Here is a 22,930-nt window from a genome sequence, read left to right as displayed (position 1 = left end):
CACAAGGCATCGCAAGAAGAGAGGAAAACAATTTGGAAATTCTTCTGAAGGCCGACCAGGATGCTTTGCGCCCCCAGCAATCTGAGCTGGGTTATTCTCCCCCATTGCTCTTTAACTGACTCTCAGCTGCTCAGCACTCCTGAATGTGAAACCTGTTCAGTCTTTCTCAAGTTGTCTAACCCTCCTGATTAACTTGGTCACATTTTTCTGCTTACCTGGGAAGTTCTCAGCCTATAATATGAAGATCTCTGCCTAGTCTGCAGGTGGCCAGGTTTTGTTGATTTCTTGACTGACCTGGGGGCAAGCACCTTGCTACCTAAATGACTCATCCTGCAAGAACTAACAGCCAGAGCTCTGTTCCTACGGCAACCAAGAGTGTCGCATCTTCCTTACAAAGCCCCTGCTTCTGTAAATGCCTGCCCTTCATTTTTTAGCCAAACTTAACAGTAAACAGAAAGGATTTCAATCAGAGCTGGTAAAACCTCTGCCCGTTTTTACCTCTCAGTCTTAGTAATCTCTCTTGCATTATCATTTATTTCTCTTCCTTTCTCCCCCAGTGGGGGCCTACAGCAGCTTAAGCCATTCTCCTTCATTTTATTCTCACAACAACCCTGTGAGGTAGGTTAGGCTGAGCGTATGTGACTGGCCCTTGACCTGGATAACCCAGGCTGGCCCGATGTCATCAGACCTTGGAAACTAAGCAGGATCGGCCCTGGTATTTGACTTAGTATTGGGCCGGAAGACCAGCAAAGAGCTCTGGAGTCATCACACAGAGGAAGGCAATGGCAAAATCACCTAAATATCGCTTTCATTGAAAACCCTGTGGAGTGGCCACAAGTCAAATGCAACTTGGTGGCACTTTCCAAAGTCGCTCAGCAAACTTCCACAGCAGAGTGGGGATTCAAATCTGAATCTAGCCACTAAATTACACTGGCTGTCCTATTCATATCATCTGTGTTTAACCTCTGAGCTGCCAATCCCTTATGAGCATCAGTGACGCAGCGGTTAAGTGTTCTCCCTTTACCATCTTGGGAGCCTATAACATCTATACCGCCTCCTCTCCGGGAGGGGTCTTTTATCTACTGATAGTTTATATTGGACGTCATGTGACTTGCATGGAACGCTGTAATTTTTATGTAACTTATGTATTGATTGATTGATTGATTTTAAATGTAACTGACATTGCTGTATTGTTTATGACGCTTGTTGTCCACCGCCCAGAGCCCTTAGGGGATGGGGCGGTCTACAAATATAATAATAAATAAATAAATAAATAAAATAAATAAATAAAGAGCAGGTGTACTCTAATCTGGAGGAACCGGGTTTGATTCTGCAGCTTGAGCTGTGGAGGCTTATCTGGGGGAATTCAGATTAGCCTGTGCACTCCCACACATGCCAGCTGGGTGACCTTGGGCTAGTCACAGTTCTTCTGAGCTCTCTCAGCCCCACTTACCTCACAGGGTGTTTGTTGTGAGGGGGGAAGGGAAAGGGGGATAGGAGAGAAAAGGGGATATAAATCCAACTGTTCTTCAGTATACCAGACTGAGTACCACCAGCCAAAGTTAATGCTATGCTTCATATTTTATTTATATTTTTAAATGTAAACATCATTTGCTTGGTAGGCACAATAATAACAAAAGCTCTAAAGCAACAAGTAACAATTAAAACCAGTGTTTCAGTTCACTTCATTTGGGTAGATGTTCAAGAGAGGTCTTCTCAGTTCTGTGATACTGATTGAGAAACAATTTGCTTTGGCTTGGAGAAAATAACCCATTAATTAGATAAGTGGGAAAAGGTCCAAGTGTAGTGGACAGGGAATAATTCACAGTGGCATCCTAAGCAGAGTTCTGTCATTCTAAGCCCACTGACTTCAATGGATTTAGATGGGTATAGCTCTATATAGTATGGCATTGGCAGTTTCTCAACCCCCTGCCCTTTCATAACACTGAGAAAACACATTTTATGTGGAACCCTTCTTACCATGATGAAAAGGAATTCTTCCATCCTTTGTCCTTGGGGATCTTAGGTTTTATTTTTCATCTCAAATCTTGGTTCTGCAAAGCTCCAAAAACTTAGCTTCAACTGGTAAAATACAGAAGCATGTCTTAGAGAGCAGTTCTATCAAAGTCCACGGGAATACTCATTTGTGTGAGACGTGTGATTAAGAGCCAACCTATACGTTCAGAAAAAGCAAGTGGGGAATCACATGTTTGAATTCACCTGTATCCTGAACATGCCCTGCACATGGAAAGCTAGCACATGGAGAAATAGCTAGGCTACAACAGGGCCCTGCTTGTTATGAGCAAGAAATTTCTGATCTCGGGGTGAACACGCAACTACTCTACATGTATCCCAAAGGGGAACAGACTCAGGAAGACCACCTGGACATTTAACAGTATAAGCTTTCCCAGACATTTAACAGTATAAGTGAATTTAGGGAGGGGGTTGAAGTGAATGACCCACACAATCAAGACACAATTTGTGCTGACTGATCGCTCATCTGTTTCTGTAACAGAAGGGGAATTATAATGTAGCATTTGCTTTCCACCAGAGTCAAAGTGCAATGCTGACGCAAAAGACTGTTGTTTTCCTGGGAATTTTAAGCTAGATGCAGGAAAAACCCTCACGTGATTGTACCCTTCGTGTACTGATGAATACAGATGAAATGAATACTGATGACTACAGATTTCAGCTTTGCACTCAGGAACACATGGGACAGTTTTGACTTCATTGGATTGTGAAATAACTTTCCGTGCAGTGCAAGTTCATTTCTATCCTAGTTCCAAAGTAACATTTTCTAAAGATAGAAAATCTCCCAGCAGGGTTCCCGTAACTGAATCCTCAAGGAAACAAGTTATCCACAAACAGGGCTCCCTGCTGCAATTCTGAAGCCAGAGTTAAGTGTGAGACTGAACAATCTGTGCGACTCATGTGCACATAATGGTTGCGTGTATCTGGCTGTAGCAGTTTGCTCTGGACACTGCCTGCAACTGGATTTCCCATGCAAGCTGCCACTGGCTACCGAAGGATTACAAAAGATCAATTGAACATGGCTTGTCTTTTGGCAGACATTCATAAACAACAATTAACATATGTTGCCTTATGTAATTCTCGTCCTGTCAAGACATCTGTAGAAACAAAAAACAATCCTGATGAGGTGCTGAATTGGCTTAATAAAAACATCTCTTTTCAAATTACACCTGGGCAAGTGTTTCCTTTCAGCCTTCATTCTCCATTGTTGAAAATACACTGAGGAAAAATCGCACCAAAACAAGGAGAAATATTGCACTTTGCTTATTCCAGCAGTCTGAATGTATATGAGCGCATGCCCACGGTCTTTGGGGTATTTATTTATTTTAAACACCTGAGAATCTTCAAAAGGAAGTGGAAATTTGCACTGGGTAAAGTGGGGATTAGTTTCTTTCCACAAAGAGAAGGCAGCAGCAAGTTAAAATGTAGGTGGTGTACAATGCTGAATCATCCCTGGATCACTTTGGGGCCAATTATCCCAAAATTTCAGTGCAGGCTGACATGACATGCACATCATCTTGAATGTCTCTTTCTACAAGTCAGATGCAGCTTGGCAAAATGATAAATTTATATTGTGAAGAGCCATTGTGCAAAGATGTCTCTAGGGACTGGATCCTGCCAGTTTTTTTTCAATTAATTTCATCCAATTCTCCTTCACCTCCCCCCTGTTCCACATGACCTTTTTGTCTGTGCATGTTCCATGATTCTTAGCGTAGCCTTTTGGGGTGTTCACAGAAGATCCTTCTCACTAACAGAAAAGCTGGTTAGATCCCAGGGCTTCTGTCATTCTGTTCAAACACTGAGCACTGATTTGAAAACAACACCTGGCTAATACTTTTTTTTTTGGTCCAACATTATTTTCCATGTTTTCTCTTGAGAAGGGGCATTGACTAAACACACTGAAATTCCCTTCCCATCCAAAAACCCATATGTACTTTCTGGATTTTGTTGGTTGACATTGCTAAAAAAAAAAAGACAGATTGTGGAAACAGTTCAGCAACAGTGTAGTCGAATGCAAAATTGCACCCTCAGTGGACTTAGAAGGGCGTAACTCTGCTTAGAGTAATACTGCAAAGGACAGCATTGTGTGTATAAACTGTACAAATATTCTTTTTTGTAAGCTGCATACACACATGGTTGGGTATTGCAATGAGATTTCTTATGTAGACGTATGTAGTTGTGAACAAATGCTACAGTTCAGTGAGGGTCCAATATCCAACCATGTGTGGATATAGTGCTGGATATTTTTAAAAAGGAACTAGACAAATCTCTAGAGGATAAGTCCAACCAAAGATACAACCCTGTTCGTGGGGTTCTATGACATGTCTGTCTAATCATTGCAGGAAACAGGGTGGTGGACTAGATGACCCATTTCTAATGCTTATGACAGTTCAGGTTCCTTACTCCATATTTGTTCAACTCACATTTCAGTCTGAACTGCCTGAGGGAAAATTAACCATTATTTTTGCAACTTATCTTTCACTCCTGTCATACCTTACAATTTACTTTTAACAAGAGCATTTTTCACTGTTGTCTGCCATTTTTGATTAAAACAACTCTTGATTTAAAAAAAAACCCCACACACCCTTTAAAAAAAACCCTGATTTGTTTAGACATACTGAATTGCTCTTCTGGAAACTTCAGTGTTCCTACATTTTGTGAGTTCTTCTCTGCTTGGGAAACCTCAGAAACTGCAACAAGATGGGGAGATTTTAAAATAGTCACAAGACTGGCTTCTGAAATGAAATCAATGTGCAAGATTCATTTTGGCACGTTAAAAAAAGCAGTTGTGTGAACCGTCCCATGGTTTTATCATGAAAAGAATGCATACACATGAGCCACAACCTAGTACAGAGTTAATCTCATCTAAAAATGTTAAAATATGTAGGCCTCAGGGCTCAACTTTATGTTAGACTGTGGAACCTAGCTTACTTTTTGACCGAAATGGAATGGCTGTTTCTTTTTAAAGTCTTCAAATGCAGTCCTTATGACTGTGCAATTCCTAGTGAATGCGTTTTGACTGCAAATTGTGGCCTAATATGGCTCTGAGACTCACATGAGGAGCCAGATGAAGAAAAAGGATGGAGTTATGCTCAGTTGTGCTCACAAATCTGATTGTTGGTTCTAACACTTTGACGACAGATGCTTTTCTTTTCTCTCTTTTTTTGGCATTTTTTGTCACCCTAACCTAAGTGGTTCACTACTGTAGCTTTGTGGATTCAGAATCAAACTAACCCCTAGTGGGCGCTAAACTGTGATTTATCATCACAGCCTAAATTTCATAACTATGGAAAAGACGACATTTATACACTGAATACTATGTGGGAAAAATAGAAAAATAATAAGAGAAACACTGAAAAATGACATACCACACTAACCCAAACTTGCCCATTCTTGGGAAATTCAGGAGAATGTTAGTAACTGTTTCTTTTTCTTTCCTTAAAAATGCTGTTAGGTATTAATGTCTTGTTAAAACACTTAGGCATGGTAATTTCTTTCAGCAACACAAGAATTTAGTGTAATGCTAGAATTACGAAGGCGTGAATCCACTGTGCCAACTAGAGAAAGGCCTGGGTGTTGGAATCTATGGACCTTTCCCTTTCAGTGTAAACCTAAGGTCAAACTAGATGTTACGTTTTACCCATTTGCCACAGGGACTTGCAACCATACTGCCAGCACAAGTCCCTGGTGGCAACTCAATGTAAAAGTGTCACGAGGGCCTCATTCAGATTTGGACTGTGGCACCATGGGAAAAGGGGCCCCTGCCTCCCTTCATTGCTTCCTGGAGATGAAATGGTGGTTGTGTTATTTGCTCCACTGGGTGAGGAGATGGCTGCGTGTGCATGAACAACCCCCCATGGGGCAAATAACACTACCCATGTTTTGGACTCAGGAAAACTGTATGTGGGGAATGCAGAAGGCACTTCTCTACCCATAGTGTAGTTCCAACACAAATTATGCTTCCGTAGCCAATGGGGGAATCACAGCTCCAACATGGCTGCCAATCTTTGGTAGGAATGTGTGTAAAACACAACATGAGCTGGCCTATAGTTATTCCCTTTCAACAGACATCAGTGGATTTAGCAGTGTATAACTCTGCTTAGGGTACAACACAGCTGTGATTGAATCTGAGTGAAGCAAAGAGCTCCGTGCTGAGTGAAGAATTACTTAGGGCTTAGATGAAGTACGTTGGCACAATTTTGATCCATAGGTGTAAGATCAACAAACCAGCATTTCTCCCAACGTGCTGAACAGCAATCAGTATCCTTATTTTTAAAGAATGCATTTTTTTTTGCTTTAAATTCATTAAAACAAAAAGATATCTTGTATTTCTTTGTGGAGAAACAACTTTTAGGACCAGAAAGAGCTACCCTGGGGATTTTTCTATGTAAGGCAATAAAAGTCTGAGGGGCCAACATATGTGTTGGCGCCACAAATGAATTAATTTTCAGTTAGACAAGTGGTCTTGATGATTACTGTATGTACACCTATACCAGGTAATGTTTGTCAGACTCTTCTGGCCTCTTTCTTTTTTACACCAAGCAATATAATATCTTGAATTTATGACTGAGGTATTCTACATCTTTGAGAAATTGAGAATTCTGTTTCAGAAGACAAAATATAATTTGGAAATGAAATGGCTAGGACACCTGGCACTGAGGCTCAGCAGAAAATTCTTATTTTCCTGACACCTATAAGAGTTGCAAAAAACCCCCATACAAGCCCAGTTGGTTGTATCCAGTTCTATGCACAGAACTGTCACTGATGCTTGGGCTGATTATTATTTTTGTGGTGGAGAAAGTAGCTTCATCTGTACAAGGCATTATGTGAGCCAGATGCACCTTTTGGCATGGAAACCCATTTCACATGTTCCCCCATTCATGAGGGAGAATGCATCCTTGGGCTGATGCCATAGTTCCCAGCTCACTGTGGCATGCTCCCTCTTGCATGGAATGAAGACCCTTGGCTGAAGGAACAGGCCAACCAGTCCACTAAAACAGAAGGGGATCCTGGACCCTCATTCGCTGGAAATCATCCTTTTATAATGATTTCGCTTTACAAGATAATGAGTTGGCTGCAATTGGGAAAGGGGAAAATAAAGCCCTGCTAAAACAGTTTGAAAACTGGTCTTCAAAGCTGTATGGTCCCTTCCACACATGCAGTACAGTGTACTTTTAATCCACATAGAAGAGTCTGCAAGTGGATTTTGCTATTCCGTACAGCTGCAAAGTGCACTGACAGTGGACTGATAGTGCATTATTCTGCGGGTGTGGAAGAGGCCAAAGAGACAAGCTTGTGGTGTCGAAATGACCAAATATAAGGCTTTAGAGAAGGATTTTGACTGGCTGACGTGGTGCCACAGGATGGAATGTTAATACCGTATTGGGTGGGAATGGCACTTGAGTTCAAAACATCAATGACCAACAGCTTATAGCTCAGCTGACTGCAGACAAATAAACAACACACACTGTACTAGAGCATTTGTTCACTGGTACGCAAAAATGGATTTCGCAGTCGTCTTCCCTTCTTCTGCTCGATCCATTTTTTTCTTCCTGGCTTTCATTCCCACCCGTCTCAGCTATTGCTGGATGAACGGTATACGCTCTTTATTCTCATTGTCCCCCTCATGGTCCTCTTCTTCTTCTCCGGCTTCACTGGTCTCTGTGCTGTCATTGGCCATCTGCATTGGAAAGAGAGAAAACTGTGAGGTATGGTCAGTGCAAACAGATGACCTGTTTTAGGGCTGCAGCCAGGGGTAGAGCGAGGGGGAACTGCGCCCGGGCATGCCTTTGTCCCTGCCCTGGAACATCCCCTGCATCAGCACATGCCCGGTGCATCACGCTCTACCCTGTCCCCTTAGTGCTACGCCACTGGCTGCAGCTCTAATAGTCTGGGATAAGTAGTTTCAGCTTGTTTTGAAGGTATCTAAAGAAAGGCCCTTAATTTGCATTATTTCAACCTTCTGTGATATATGTACTACCATTTTGAGGAAACTTGAAGGCACAACAGAGCCATTATTGCCTATATCAGTGGTGGCGAACCTTTGGCACTTCAATTGGCCATGCTGGCAGGGACTGATGGGAATTGTAGTGCATAACATCTGGAGTGCCAAAGGTTCGCCACCACGGGCCTATATGGTATAAAAGAGGGGTCCCTGACCTTTTTCAGCCTGCAGATGCCTTTGGAATTTTGACACCGTGTGATACAGCCAAAAAAATGGCTGACACAAAATGGCTGCTGCAGGAGGTGTACCCAACCACAAAATGGCTACTGAATCTTACCTAGTCAATGGAGATCCTAGTTTTAAAAGTTTTGTTTTAAAATCTGAACAATCAAATATCCAATGGCGAAAAGCCCAACTTGTTGCACTCACTTTCTAAAAACACTTGAAGGGGACTAGGAAAGCTGTTGTTGGGTGCTATGGTGCTGACTGGTACTACCCTGGTATAGACCCTGGTACAGACATTCATTTTGTCCTGCATGGATTTTGGGGGAAAAAAGTGTGACCAGAGGGCATTAGAGGATCAAAACAGGAGTGTGTGTGCCAAAGGCAATGATGACATCTCAAAACATCCCCACCTAGATTTGGTTGCGGAAATGCCTTAGTAACTGTGTAACTCTATTGTTACCTAATAACATGGCTATTCTCACCATCTCCTTGAGATGTAGGTCACAATTACATCCGCATTGTAATTCAATAATGATTCTGGGCACAGCTGGTTGAAGAGACCATGGAACAATTCCTAATGTGCTCCTGATCTCTCTGGCTAAAACTGGAACCGGGCATTATACAGCATATGTGCATATTGTCTAGCTCCTAAGATGCAGGTATGAAAGCAGCTAGAAAAGTAGGCTGAATTATTTACCATGCAAAGGTTATGTAGAACAGCTGGGTTGTGGGGCCTGACATTTGTAATGCCTAGGGCAGGGGTCTGCAACCTGTGGCTCTCCAGATGTTCATGGACTACAGTGTCCTTGAACATCTGGAGAGCCTCAGGTTGCAGACCCCTGGCCTAGGGTGACATGGGCTTTGTTTGATGGTATTCCCACCTCAAAATGTTTCAGAAGTAGAGGAGGAGGAAGAGTTTGGATTTATACCCTACCTTTCTCTCCTCTAAGGAGACTCAAGGCACCTTATAAACTCCTTTCCCTCCCTTTTTCCACAACAGACACCTTGTGAGAGAGGTGGGGCTGAGAGAGTTCTAACGAACTAGGACTAGCCCAAGATCACCCAGCAGGCTTAATGTGTAGGAGCAGGGAAATAAATCCAGTTCACCAGATAAGAGTCCCCTGCACATGTGAAGGAGTAGGGAATGAAATCTGGCTCTCCAGATTAGAGTCCACTTCTTTTAACCGCTACACCATGCTGGCTTAGCAGAAGTATAAGACATTTCTGAATGGGAACATCCTATTCAGTAACAGTAAAGTTCCAAATTTCTGCAAACAACTTTTTTGTACTCCCAACGGTGCCCCCTCATGCTACTCACCAATGGAGTTGGTGTCTTCTCCACATCCAGAATTAATTTACCTATATTGCCTCTGTCATGGATTCTTTGCATTGCTTCCTTCACCTGTAAGATAACACACACATACATTGTATTGCAAAAAAATGGCAATTCACCTTTGCATAGAAGTATGTTTCAAGCTGGAGATACACAAGAAGTGAGATTGAAACAAAATGGGAAAATGCTAATGAGCTTGAAGATAAAAGCTGGCTCAGAAGGATACGGGCTACATTAAAATTGGAATTTCCTATTGGTTTCCGCAATATCGAAGTATATTCTCTGAAGTGAATAGACTTGCTTTGTAAATCATCGTGACGTGCAATAAAAACCACTGCAGACAAATGATAAATATAATTATCTTGACTTGGCTGACATTTCTGCACTTTTTATAGACATGAGAAGGTGCAATAAAAAATAGAACGAGAAATATGAAAAGGGATAATAACGCAGAGGGAAAGTATGTATATTGTTCAAAACAATCACCACGTCCAACATGCTGCTTTTGAACACAGTACGAACTCTGGCAGGGGAGGAACCAGAGAAAATCCTGATGGCTACCAGCCACTGAGTTTGGTCTCCTCTCTGCACACAGGTCTTTCAGGCCTAGGTGTGCCCAGAGGCACATGGCAAACCAAAGGACTCTTGTCCATCAGCTCTCAGCTTGAGAGTTGCAGCCTAGAGCTGGGCAGAAGATCAACTAGTGGAAAGAATAAGAAAAGCCGCTTGGCAATTGAAAGCCTCACCCTCCTCTTTCTTGTTGGTTCTGTTGCATTTTTTATCTCTGTACTGTCAGCAGGCTACAGATTATCAGTTACAGAACAACAGTTCTATACTGTACCTTAAATGTCTTAAGAAAAGGCTTGTAGTAGATATAAAGATATTAACTTGCACTCAAATTGGGTATTGTGGTGGGAAATTGTGATCAGGTCTTCTGGTGTGTACTTCAGCCTTTAAAAATTCACACACACACCCCACAACACACTGCTTCTGTCATGTCCGTTGAGGTTACAGACCTAGGCTCATCCATGGAAGGGGAGCCAGAATTACTAGGTTCCCTGAAACCCTGCAAATACCTTCCTGTGGCCAAATGAGGAATTCTTCCTCCAACATTTAAGAGCTGTATAATAACTGCTTATGCCATAAGAACAAAGAAGGTGGACAGCCTGAGGATAAGTTCTTAACAGAATCACAGAATCTATTTGGCAGTATGAGGTCCCCTTCCCATGGTTCCACTTATGAGATAGGTAGAACCAGGATCAGCTCCCTTAATGCACCATGGAAAGATGGCACTTCAGAGCCATTCAGGGCTGGACCGGCCATTTAACATAGAAGAAATTTCCTACTGGGTTGCTGCCCCAGGGCCACTTGTGGCCAGGAGAAAGCAGAGCGAAGGCCCAGTCAGGATCTTAGGGGCCTTGTGTGAAACAGACTTTTCTCTGTGATACACCTCTGAAGATGCCAGCCATAGATGCAGGTGAAATGTTGGGAACAAGATCCACCAGACCACGGCCACACAGCCCGTAAAACCCACCAGAACCAATCTTATGCAGGTTTATTTGGATGCAATTCTCACTGTATGCAACAGCCCTTCCTCCCAAGTAAGCATGCACTTGCACCATAAGTACATGTACAGTGATGTTGCAATAAAAGCAATTTTCCTTTCAAGTACCCCTGGAATGCAGAAACCAAGAATAAGTTGATTTTCTTGTATTGCCCTCTTACTGTATTGATTTAACAAGGGACTCATGAAGGGAAAAAAAAGCAATAACTTATGTTTAAAGCTTCTGACAGCAGATCTAACCATTTAGAGTTTCTTAGCCACTATAAATAACTCCGTAAGAGTGCAGAATTGAAAGAATCAGCAAATATATTAGACTGCTGGCTGAAAATTATCACCAAAATCCTGGAACCTTTTCCTTGCAAAAAGTGGGGTGGAGGGAGTGATGGGGCCACTCTTATTAAAGTGGTTTGGGCTTGCAGCCAGAGAGCGAGAGAGAGATTACACTAAATGCAGCCTGCCGTATCTCATGCGTGCTGAGGGAAAATAAGCTGTTCTTGCATTTTCCTCTCTTACGAAGTATCTGGTTTAACGTTCTGGAGAAAGATTCAAGCCAGATACGTTCCTCAGCCGCTCTCCACAGCTAGATTCTAAATGTTGTGAAAGAAAATAATGGAATTTATTTTCTTTAAAAAAATCCAACACCACAAACTATTCTGGATACATAAAGCAGAGAGCAGGTTTAAAAGAGAATTGTAAAGAAAAATTCCTGAGAGTCAGTGTTGTCTTGTGGTTAAGGTGTTGGACAAGGTTCTGGGAAACCCAGGTTTAAATCTTCACTCTGCCATGGACACTTGTTGGGTGACCTTAGCTTAGTCACACATTTTCAGCCTTAACCCTGGCAAGCATTTGTATGGGTCAGGGGAGGGAACCTGCGGCTCGAGAGCCGCATGCGGCTCTTCTGCCCTTGCACTGCGGCTCCATGAGCCAAGCCGCATCTCATCCTGGCTCACCCATACAGGCAGCAGGGCAGGGCGCTATTCAACTGCTCGCGACCGGCTGGCACGCTACCACGGGCTTCCCCTCTTGCCTGCCCCGTTGGAGCGGGGTGGGCGCTTTCCCGGTGGCCGGCGAGGTCGAGCCGCTGGCCCCATCCTTGCCGCATCCATGCGCTTCTCAGAATGAGCGGAGTAAAAGGTAAAAAAAACCAAAATATACAGTGTTATCTTTATTTTAAATGTCAAAAAATTATTTGCGGCTCCAAGTGTTTTCTTTTCTTATGGAAAACGGGTCCAAATGGCTCTTTGAATGTTAAAGGTTCCCTACCCCTGGTATGGGTTAATAAAATGGTAAGTATTTTTTCCCTTCACCAGCTAAACACGTGATTGGTGAAAAGGTATTTCGGAATATAAGTTGCCATACAGGAGGTGGTGATGGCCACTCACCTGGATAGCTTTATAAGGGGCTTGGACAGATTTATGGAGGAGAAGTCAATCTGTGGCTATCAGTCTTGATCCTCCTTGATCTGAGATTGCAAATGCCTTAGCAGGCCAGGTGCTTGGGAGCAGCAGCAGCAGCAGAAGGCCATTGCTTTCACATCCTGCATGTGAGCTCCCAAAGGCACCTGGTGGGCCACTGTGAGTAGCAGAATGCTGGACTAGATGGACTCTGGTCTGATCCAGCAGGCTCTTTCTTATGTTCTTATGTTCTTATGGGAGACCACATAGGAATTCCAGGGGTGTGAAAAGGAGGCAGGCAACGGCAAACCCTATATGAAATCTTTTGCCTTGAGCAAGTTGAAATAGGGCCACCAACTCCAGTTTGGGAAATTATTGTCTATTTTGGAGTGAAGCAAGTTATAGAACCACAGAATCCACCCTCCAAAGCAGCCATCTATTCCAGGGGAACTCATCACTGCTGTCTGGTCAGTTATAATTCTGGAAGACCTCCAGGCCCTACCTTAAGTTGAGAGATAACTACAATCATGCAGAGAAGATAAAGCTGGCATGGATTCTCCAGTGTAGCATGATAAACTACATATAGCCTTCTCTTCCCCACCCCCTATGTTCTGTACCACTTCCATTGCGCAGTTGAATAAAGACAGCTGAGACTCCCATTGCTAATTTCTAATATTCCATTTCATTTGGAATTTCTCCAAAGGCACAGGATCATTAGTGTTTAACTGAAGCAATTTTCCAACTCTATGTTCACGTAGTAAATGTTTAAAGAGCTCTTATCCAAATGGGAAACAAGAACACTAACTGTCTTGCGCATCATTTCTCAGTTCAGAATATACAGCTCTCTTAGGACTGGTTCATAACCCATGTTATTATTTATTTACATTTATACTCTGCTTTGCCTCCAGAGAACTCAAGGTGGCATATACTAGTTCCCAGACAATTTTCCATGGGGGCACTGATTATACCCAGGCTTACTTAAGTATGTTACCAAATTTTGCAAAGACCCCACTCAGCCCCCATTCCCACTTTTACAAGAATATTCATTTTCCTTGTTGCAAAACAAACCTCTGCATCATTATTTCTGTGCAATTTTGTTTCCTCCTCCTGAATTTTTCTAATTAAAATGCATGTTGTTTTGAATGCTAATTCTTGCACTGATCACAGATAAATGGCATACGAATTATGGCATTCGAAGATACAAACAAATAGGCATACAAACAAATTGCATACGAAGATAAATGGCATTCGAAGATACAAACAAATAGGGAATATCAATGTGTGAAATGAAAACATTCAGAGTGACAAACATCCAAAAACAAATGAAACAGCATCTCTGTAGGCCCCCAGGGTGGCCTAGAAGAAACCAGTTTTATATGTCGTTAATAAACTCCCACCCATCCTGCTCTTAGAGGAATATAGAAACAGACTCAAATCCAAATGTAGCCGAAAGCACAACCGGAATGCTGAATGAATTGTTATGGCAAAGTAACAGACTGGCAGGGAGAATGAAGCACTCCATCCCGGTTCCTGCTTTTGTCTCGCATCTGGCTATAAGGCCCTGTTCCAACTGAGTCCTGGCTGGGCTTGAATGGCTGTAACTAAAACCAGAACTTAATGTTAACTACTTCACTTCTGCACTGTTGAGACAGTGTTTGTCTTGAACAGGCAGAAAGAGAGAGAGAGAGACAGAGAGACAGAGACACACACACACACAGAGACAGAGACAGAGATTTAAGAAAAACAGAACCTAAGGTACAAGTGGTGGAAAGTGCCACCAGGTCACAGCTGACCTATGGTGATCCCATAGGATTTCAAGGAAAGAAAGTGTTGGGCTTCTGGACTGTTCAATAACTAGACTCTGTATTAAGATGATTTGTTTATTATGAAGCAGCATCAGTGGAAAGAATTTAGCTGTCTAAGTGTCAAAACACCTTCCATTATACCCAATGTCATGCACCACCAGGTCACACAGCACCACCCCTGAACACAAGTTCCCAAGGGAGGTTGGACCTCCTCAGGTCCCATGGTCCAGTGACAGCACGGCCTTCACTTAGATCAAAACAACCCACATTCCCCAGGGCTGTGGAGAGCAACAGCTTGCAGGTGTCTAACAAGCAGAAACTAAAGCAAAAGAAGACAGGAGGGAGGGAGGAGGGAAAGAGGATCCCACATCCCGGCCGGGAAACCTGGCGAGATCAAACCAGAACTGAGCAGATTATGACAGAAACTTCATACAGAATTCAAAGCTGTGATGTTTTGCTTCGGGTGCAAGGAATTAAACTACAAATAAATCAACCCACATCAATCAATCAATCAATCGATCGATCGATCGATCGATCGATCAATCAATCAATCAATCAATCAATCAATCAATCTCTGTGCAAGGGAAGGAGAGTGAGGGGAGTGAGTGAGGGGTGGCATGCAAGGGAGGGGAGGGGGAAGGGGAAGGGAGCGGGCCTGGCATCTGGACATGGTCCACCCACCCTAGCAGAAGGAGAGGGAGAGGTGGCATGCAAGGGGAGTTAGAGAGGGGAAGGGAGGGAGTGAAGGGTAGCATGCAAGGGAAGGGGGGAGGGGGCCCGGCATCTGGACATGGCCCACCAACCCTAGCGGAGGAGAGGAAAGGGGAGGGAGGGGTGGCATGCAAGGGCTGGAGGAGGAGGGGGCCCAGCATTGCCTCCACTGACTATTGCTTCTGCTGACATAATAACCGGGGTTGGCCCTGGTTCATTATGCAGAGGCAGGCAATGGCAAACTACCTCTGAATATCTCTTGCCTTGAAAACCCTACAGGATTGCCATACGTCAGCTGAGATTTGATGGCACTTTCCACCACCATCATACTGGTAGTATATAATACTGAATAGTAGTAATTAAGAGACTTTCCTTGCATTGGACGATCTTGTCATGCAATATGTTGGATCTAGCCAGGACTCACCAGTATTACCAGCATTTTGTTGGGGGTTCTCCCAAATCCTGGTGGAAAATGGTACAACCTTATGAGTACTGACAGATTAACAAAACAAACAAAAAAACCCAACCCCATTGGAGCTGGATCAGATTTCCACTCCATCTCACGCAATTTTGCTCCTGATTACAGCCTCCATTCTACATGTTTTTCCCCCCCACTTAGGCCCCATCAAGCTCCTGCATGGGTAGTTTGGATTGCCCAAAGGGCAACTTTCTTTCCCACTAGCAGAAAAATTGGTCACTGTGTTCCCCCCTATTTTCTCTCTTCATCTCCCCCAGTAAAACATCTCCCTCTTCATCTCCCTCAGTTAGGGTTGCCACCTTCCAGGTAAGGCCTGGAGCTCTCCCAGAATTACCACTGATCTCCAGACTGCAGAGATCAACCCCCCTGGAGAAAACGGCTGCTCTGGGAGTTGAACTCGACGGCACCAAGGGATCCCTTCCACCCACAAATCCCACCTTCCCCATGCTCCACCCCTAAATCTCCAGAAATTTCCCAACCCGGAGTTGGCAGCCCTATAATTGATTAGCCACTTGAAGTGCAAATGGACAATTATGTTCTAAAGAAATCTGGTTCATTGCGACATTGTAATGCTCAAAGGAGATACCCGATTGAATATTTTCAATAGTTTCTCACTTTCCTGAAAACATGTGGGGTAAGTGTAAAAACCCCTTTCTATGAATTCCACTCTGCTCTTGGCTCCAGTTCAGTTACAAGCTGTTGTCTTTTACTGACAGTACAAAATCTGTTCCTCTACCCTGCCTATGGTGCATTTAATACCAAGGAGTGCTATATAATTTATGAGCAATATTGACTGAAAAGCCACATATCCCGAAGAATCCATAACATTTAAAGTTTACCCTCAGAATTAATTAGCGCTAAGGGAAATTTTCAAAACAAGCAGGCTCCCAAGAAAAAGCTATGATTTCACAACACCATATGGTCTATCGGGAGTGCAATTTTAGTTTCAGAGGACAGAGAAGAGGCAATGTTTTGCGATGTAAACATTATGTGTTTGTTCCAGTTCTGTGTTTTAATGTGGAGTTTTAATGCGGGGCCAGTCTCACACTCTCAGCCTTGACCCTGGCAACTTCCAAGGGATACCAGGGCGTGACGCAGAGGCAAGCAATGAAGAACCATGTCTGAACATCTCTGGCCTTAAAAACCCCACTGGGGATCACCATAAGTCAGATGTGACTTGACAGCAAAAAAAGGTAGGGTTTTATGTGTGTATTGCTGCGGGTTAACAAGTAGGCCTTTAGCCTAAGAAAGAGGGAAGCTGGATGGGGGACTGAAGTGTGTTGTAATTGTATGGTAGCAGTACCCCCAGCAGAATGGGCTGATTTGTTCAGAAGGGCTTTGTGTGAGGAGCATTTCAAGTGAGGTAATACATTTCTTTATGACTGATAACATTTTTCCATGGAGTTTGTATATAATCCTTGGTTGAAGGTTTGTGCTTTTTCAGACATTACGCATGAACCGAGCAGCTGCCAGCAACATCCTGCTGGACCCTCAGTGTCAAATATTGACACATCCAAAGTGAAACATGTTCTGCTAACCCAGATGGATGGTTGGTGACCTCCCTGGTAATGCAAACCAGGCATCCCTGAAGGTCAGATTCAAGCCTCAAAAGTCAACGCTGATGCTCCACCTGGAACAGATACATTTTCTGCCTCTTTGCTAATTCCTCTCTCTGTCAAGCCTGACCATACCGCTGCTAAGGAGCGAAATCGCTTAGCTACAAATTACATGGATAAGATCGCCATGGTTACAGGTCACGTGACACACAAACACAAGCTTCCGCGTCAAGGTTACTTTGGCAACACAAGCGACACAGGTAAATGTTCCAGATCTTCTCCAGGTTTATGAAAGGACAAATCTGTTTAAGAACTTTTCTGTTTTACCCATGGAGCCTGGCAGTCACCTTTTGGGAACGAATATCACACACTACATTGTCAGTTCACATAGTAGTTACCATGGCTGAAACCACAGTTGCTTTAATATTTATAGCACGGGGATAAGTATTGCACAGATTAACTAAGAAACATTTAAAAAAACGTGAGTCACCCAGGGTTGCCAACCTGCAGTTGGGGCCAGTATCCGTGGATGAAGTGATGGTATCAAGTACTGATGAGAGTCACAATGGTACCATGGCACTAATTATAAGAACTAGGTTTACATTTACTCGAAGAAGAAGAAGAAGAAGAAGAAGAAGAAGAAGAAGAAGAGGAGGAGGAGGAGGAGGAGGAGGAGGAGGAGGAGGAGGAGGAGGAGGAGGAGGAGGAGGAGGAGGAGGAGAAGAAGAAGAAGAAGAAGAAGAAGAAGAAGAAGAAGAAGAAGAAGAAGAAGAAGAAGAAGAAGAAGAAGAAGAAGCAGGAGGAGGAGGAGGAGGAGGAGGAGTTTGGATTTATACTCCACTTTTCTCTCCTGTAAGGAGACTCAAGGTGGCTTACAAGCTCCTTTCCCTTCCTCTCCCCACAACAGACACCTTGTGAGGTAGGTGGGGCTGAGAGAGTTCCAAAGAACTGTGACTTACCCAATGTCACCCAGCAGGAATGTAGGAGTGCAGAAACACATTTGGTTCACCAGATAAGCCTCTGCCACTCAGGTGGAGGAGTGGGGAATCAAAGCTGGTTCTCCAAATTAGAATCTACCTGCTCTTAACCACCACGCTGGATCTATTAGACTTTTAACCAACTTTCCACCAGCCAGGGTGGGCTCAGGGCAACTTAACAATAAACATAATAATAAACATCAAAATGAAGAAGAACTATGTTATAAGTTGCATTTGGACCCAATTTGGGAGAAATATCTCCAGTGTGGTGAAGAGATTAAGAGCAGTGAACTCTAATCTGGAAACTTGGGTTTGATTCCCCATTCCTGCACATGAAACCTGCCGGGTGATCTTGGGCTAGTCACAGTTCTCTCTCAGCCCCAGCTCCCTCACAAGGTGTCTGTTATGGGGAGGGAAAGGAAAGGTCCATGGTAAGCCACTTTGGGACTCTCTAAAGGTAGGGAAAAGTGGGGTATAAAAACCAACTCTTCTTCTAAGCTCCTGATGCTTCAGAGGTTTCTTATATGAGAAAAATATTGAAAAAAACTAAATAGGGAGTCAGAATATCTTTTCTCCAGTGGCTGTTGGTTAGAAGACACAACTCTACTGCCCCAATACGACCAGAGACAAGTCTGCTTCAAGATATTCAGAGTCCTGCACAGAGCTAAACCCCAAGTCTAATGAAGTCAGCGATCTTCGAGGGGTGCCTTTTAGGATTTCAGATTATCCTTCTAGGATTTCACACACAAGACAGGCATTCCCATCACCTTTTTCCGCATGCCACTACAAACGCACTTTGGGCCCTGCTGGCAAAGGTCACAGGGCCAGGAAGCAATACTGACCACCTCCCTCAGCTGGATGTGAGCTAAGAGGCTGTGGGGCATTTGTACCCCCTTGAGTGTCATTCATGGGTAGCTTAGCTGGAGAGCACACCCTGACATTCAAGGTATATATTCATTTAGAATATATACCACTTTGAGGCAGCTCACAAACCAAAATACAACACAATTAATTAAAAACAGTATAAAGGTTACCAATAGTAAACAGCCATAACACCAAGACAGGGCAGGAAGAAAGCTATGCTTCGCCTTGTCTTGCTTTAGAAATACGCAACACAATCCAAACTCAAAATGAAATAGAACAAGTCTAGGAGGAGTTAAATCTAGGCAACTGTGGAGCTTTACGCATTCACAATGCTTTTCTTTTCTTTTTGCAAACTCGTGTTTTATCTCTCCCTTGTTTATACTTTGCCACAGAAAACATCTTCTTCCTCTATGAACATGTGAGGAGAATCTGCTTCTTTCAACACAGATGAATGTCTTTTACTCTGAGTACGGCGTTGCCATAGCACCCAAACTTAAAACAGGCCCAGTGAAGGGAAAAAAGTGCTATTGACGGGGTAAACGTAACTCTCCACGCTCAATTTTATTTGGGATGGAGGGAAAAGAAAGAACAACAGTGTTCGATTGAGCATTCCGGTCAGCAGGAGGCTTGGAGATGGGGCTAGCAATGAAAACGTGAGGCTCAGAGTGAGGATCAGGATGTCTTCCTTGACTCTTCTTAGCCCAATTTCTAATGCATCAACCACTGAAAAACAACTATTAGGTAATGATTCTCTTCACCCCTAGAGCAAAACTCAGTTATGCTGTTAGACGAGAGTTCTGCAGACTGCTTCATCGGCAACAAGGGTTTCCACTATTTGAATTATATACTGGTAATGATCAGAACGGTAAGTCACTTAAGAGACTCTCTGATAAATCTAGTAAGCAAATGAACACATTTTAGCTATTAAAATAAACTAAAGAGTCCCCCAGAAGGCAGAAGATCATCCCTCACCTAATATATAAGAACGTGCTTCCTAATCAGGGATAGTGAATCCCTCGGCTCTGTGTTGCATTGGAATGAATAAAAATACTTCACTCATTAAGTAGACTGTGGAACTCAGTATCAGTGGATGAAGTGATGGTATCAAGTACAGATGGCTTAAAAGATGATGAGATAGATTCAGAGGTCCATCAGTGGGTACTAGAGATGACTAAAAGCAGTCCTCATCCAGAGTCAGTACACCTTTGACAGCCAGTGGTAGATGCCAACTAGATGCTCTGCCAACTGGCAGACCCTCTCTTGCAGCCCAATCGGGGATGGGGGGGAATACAAGATGCACAAAACACTCTCCAACCACAAAAAATTCTTGCACACTACAGCTTTCAGTGGGCAATACCCATCTATTTTCAACTGTCCTAGCAGCTATAAGGTCTACAAGTTTTAAAAAGAAAGCTAACATATACAGGCAACCGTATTTTACATCCAATGGCTCTTTCTATAAGGAATATACTTTTACTTTATGATCATATTTGACAAAGGTATTCTCACCTTTCCTTGGTCTTGTCCATTGCACTTTCCAGGAGCAAACCACTTCCTGGCTCCCTTGCATTGCTTACGAGTGCCCCCTCGTTCACAACTAGACCCTGACTTATGAACAGAAGTTCTTCCAGGTCAAAAGAACCATTCAGGAGTGTTTGTAGTGATTGCCTTTTACTTTTACTTTTCTGACAGGAGAAGCAGGTGATCATTTTTCTTTGCCCATTGCCACTTTCTTATGGTTGCCAACTCCAGTTTGGGGAAGGCGCCTGAGGAGGGTGGGGTTTGGGAAAGGGTAGAACCTGAGTGGGATATAGTGCCACAGAGGCCACCCTTCAAAGTAGTCATTTCCTCTGTGAAAAGTAATCTCTACTGTGATCTCTATTGCCAGCGTGCTGTAGTGGTTAAGGGCAGGTGGATTCTAATCTGGAGCACCGGGATTGATTCCCCACTCCTCCGCCTGAGTGGCAGAGGTTTATCAGATGAACCAGATGTGTTTCCGCATCCCTACATTCTGGCTGGATGACCTTGGGCTAGTCACAGTTCTTTGGAGCTCTCTCAGCCCCACCTACCTCACAAAGCTTCTGTTGTGGGGAGAAAAAGGGAAAGGAACTTGTAAGCCACCTTGAGTCTCCTTACAAGAGAGAAAGGTGGGATATAAATCCAAACTCTTCTTTGTCTTACAGGTCACTTGAAATTCCAGGAGATCTCCAGGCTCCACCTAGAGATCTGCAACTTTACTTTCCTCCTCCTCCTCACGTCTGTGCTAAGAATCGTCATATAGATTAAGGTCTCCCCGACCTCTTCCTTGTATCTTGTAACTCTAGTAAATTCATATGCAAGAGAATGCCTTGTCCATTGTTCAGAGTTTCATGGTACAGAGTAAGCAGAAGCTATGCTCTCATAAGAAAAAGAAAACACGTTTCCAAGTGGTAAGGCCTACGCATTTCCCACAATGTTATTTTACGTTACCCAAGTAAATATCAGGAGACCTAACAAAGCAAAATTGGATCAAATAAAAACAGTCTTAAAGAGGATTTACATTGCTTTAAATCCCTGAATGAGAGGACTGGGAAGCAAGCCCATTAACACTGCTGTTTTGATCATTTTGAGTTAATCCTTTGGTTCAGATGCACTGGAATTTGTCCTCATAATTTTTTAAAATGAGGAAATAATGAAGCGAGAGCATCGGAAGAGGACTCGAGCACCAGCTGTCTGGCCCATGAGACTTTAAAAAAAAAAAGCAAAGGAGGGGTTGGATGATTGATGGCCAGGGAAGGCAGAAAATGACATTACTGCCTTGGCAGAACTACAACTGGAGATAAATTCTGGAAGCCAATCAGGGTATGGTACAATTAAACAGGCACAGGAAGGATGCCTTTTTCCCAGTGAAAACTGAATCCATGTTCAGGCAAAAGACAGTAAGATGCCTGCTTCAAAATAAAACATGATTCTTGGACCCATTCTGTTGATTGACTGACTTTATTGCAGACTATTACTGTTCTGCCTTCTTAATTATTTAAAATTGTATGGCGTTCAAGTGGTATCACTTGAATGGCTTGATTTCTGTGTGAGTGATTCTAGCTGCATTCTGTATCCAAGCCAACTGCCGTTTTTAGCCTACGTTTCAATTGCTTTAGGCTGCTGTTTTATTATTTAATGGCGACATTTTAGCCTGTTGTTCAGATCTGTTTTTAGGAACCATGTTTCAGTTGTACTGTGTTTTGAATTGTTGCATGCTGCCCACAACGTTGCCATTCCCATAAGAATCCCTCACCTCCAGGTCCTCTTGCCTAGAGCAGAAAAATATCAACTCCTCTTTGGTTCCACCACAGAGTTTCCAGCAGTTCCTAGAGCTACCCCACATCGCTTTTAGATTTTTACCAGAAGTGACATGGTGCTGCGCTCCCATTGTGTACCTGCCAGCAACTCGCCCTCAGTTTGCCAGTGAATTGCCTGACAACTCTATTCACTGAGAATGTTAATTTTACAAGGCAAGGTAAAAACTTTCTAGATAAGCAAACATACAAAAGATTCAGTAGGGATGGTGGGAAAGAGGCATCTTACCACATGTCAGAAACACAAATTTGGTGGTGCAATTAAATTATTGGTCTAGGAACAGGGAAACCCAGGTTTGAATCCCAATTTTGCCATGGAAACATGGTGGGTGAACTGGAGCCAGTCACGTTCTCCCTCGGCTTTGTCTCTGAGGATAAAATGGAAGAGAGGAGACCTATGCTTGCAGCTATGAGTTCCCTGGAGAATGTAAGGGTAATTTAAGATGGGTCAGTGCTCTGAGCATTCAGATACTTAGATCAAAAACATCCAAGTTCTCTGTGATGTGAGAACACCTAAGCCAATAGACTCAAGACAGGGACACAGAGGTCAAGATGCAAATTATATGAGTGGTGAAGTCGATCCTAAGCAGGTCAAAAATCAAATCCCAGGTTATTCAATGGTCCTCACATCCCAGAAAGTGTCTTTAGGATTGCAGCCAGAAAAGATGATTGATGAGAGAACAAAAAAAATTCCCATCTGACATATGGGAATG

The 22,930-nt window shown here is 43.3% G+C and overlaps 1 protein-coding gene across 1 annotated transcript in view; it reads right to left on the bottom strand.

Moving 5' to 3' along the window:
- Positions 1 to 1,562: 1,562 nt before the first annotated feature.
- VAT1L (vesicle amine transport 1 like) overlaps positions 1,563 to 22,930 on the bottom strand; it is a 78,926-nt gene continuing 57,558 nt past the window's right edge. The window contains exons 8-9 of the mRNA XM_048515402.1: positions 9,519 to 9,602; positions 1,563 to 7,711 (exon numbers count right to left, since the gene is read on the bottom strand). Of these exons, the coding sequence (XP_048371359.1) occupies positions 7,610 to 7,711; positions 9,519 to 9,602 (186 nt within the window). The 3' untranslated portion in view covers positions 1,563 to 7,609. The remainder of the gene's footprint in view (positions 7,712 to 9,518; positions 9,603 to 22,930) is intronic.

Source organism: Sphaerodactylus townsendi, linkage group LG14 (genome assembly GCF_021028975.2).
Source record: "Sphaerodactylus townsendi isolate TG3544 linkage group LG14, MPM_Stown_v2.3, whole genome shotgun sequence".
NCBI lineage: Eukaryota > Metazoa > Chordata > Lepidosauria > Squamata > Sphaerodactylidae > Sphaerodactylus > Sphaerodactylus townsendi.
Note: the sequence above shows the minus strand (reverse complement) of the source record. Positions and strands in the feature narration are given on the sequence as shown.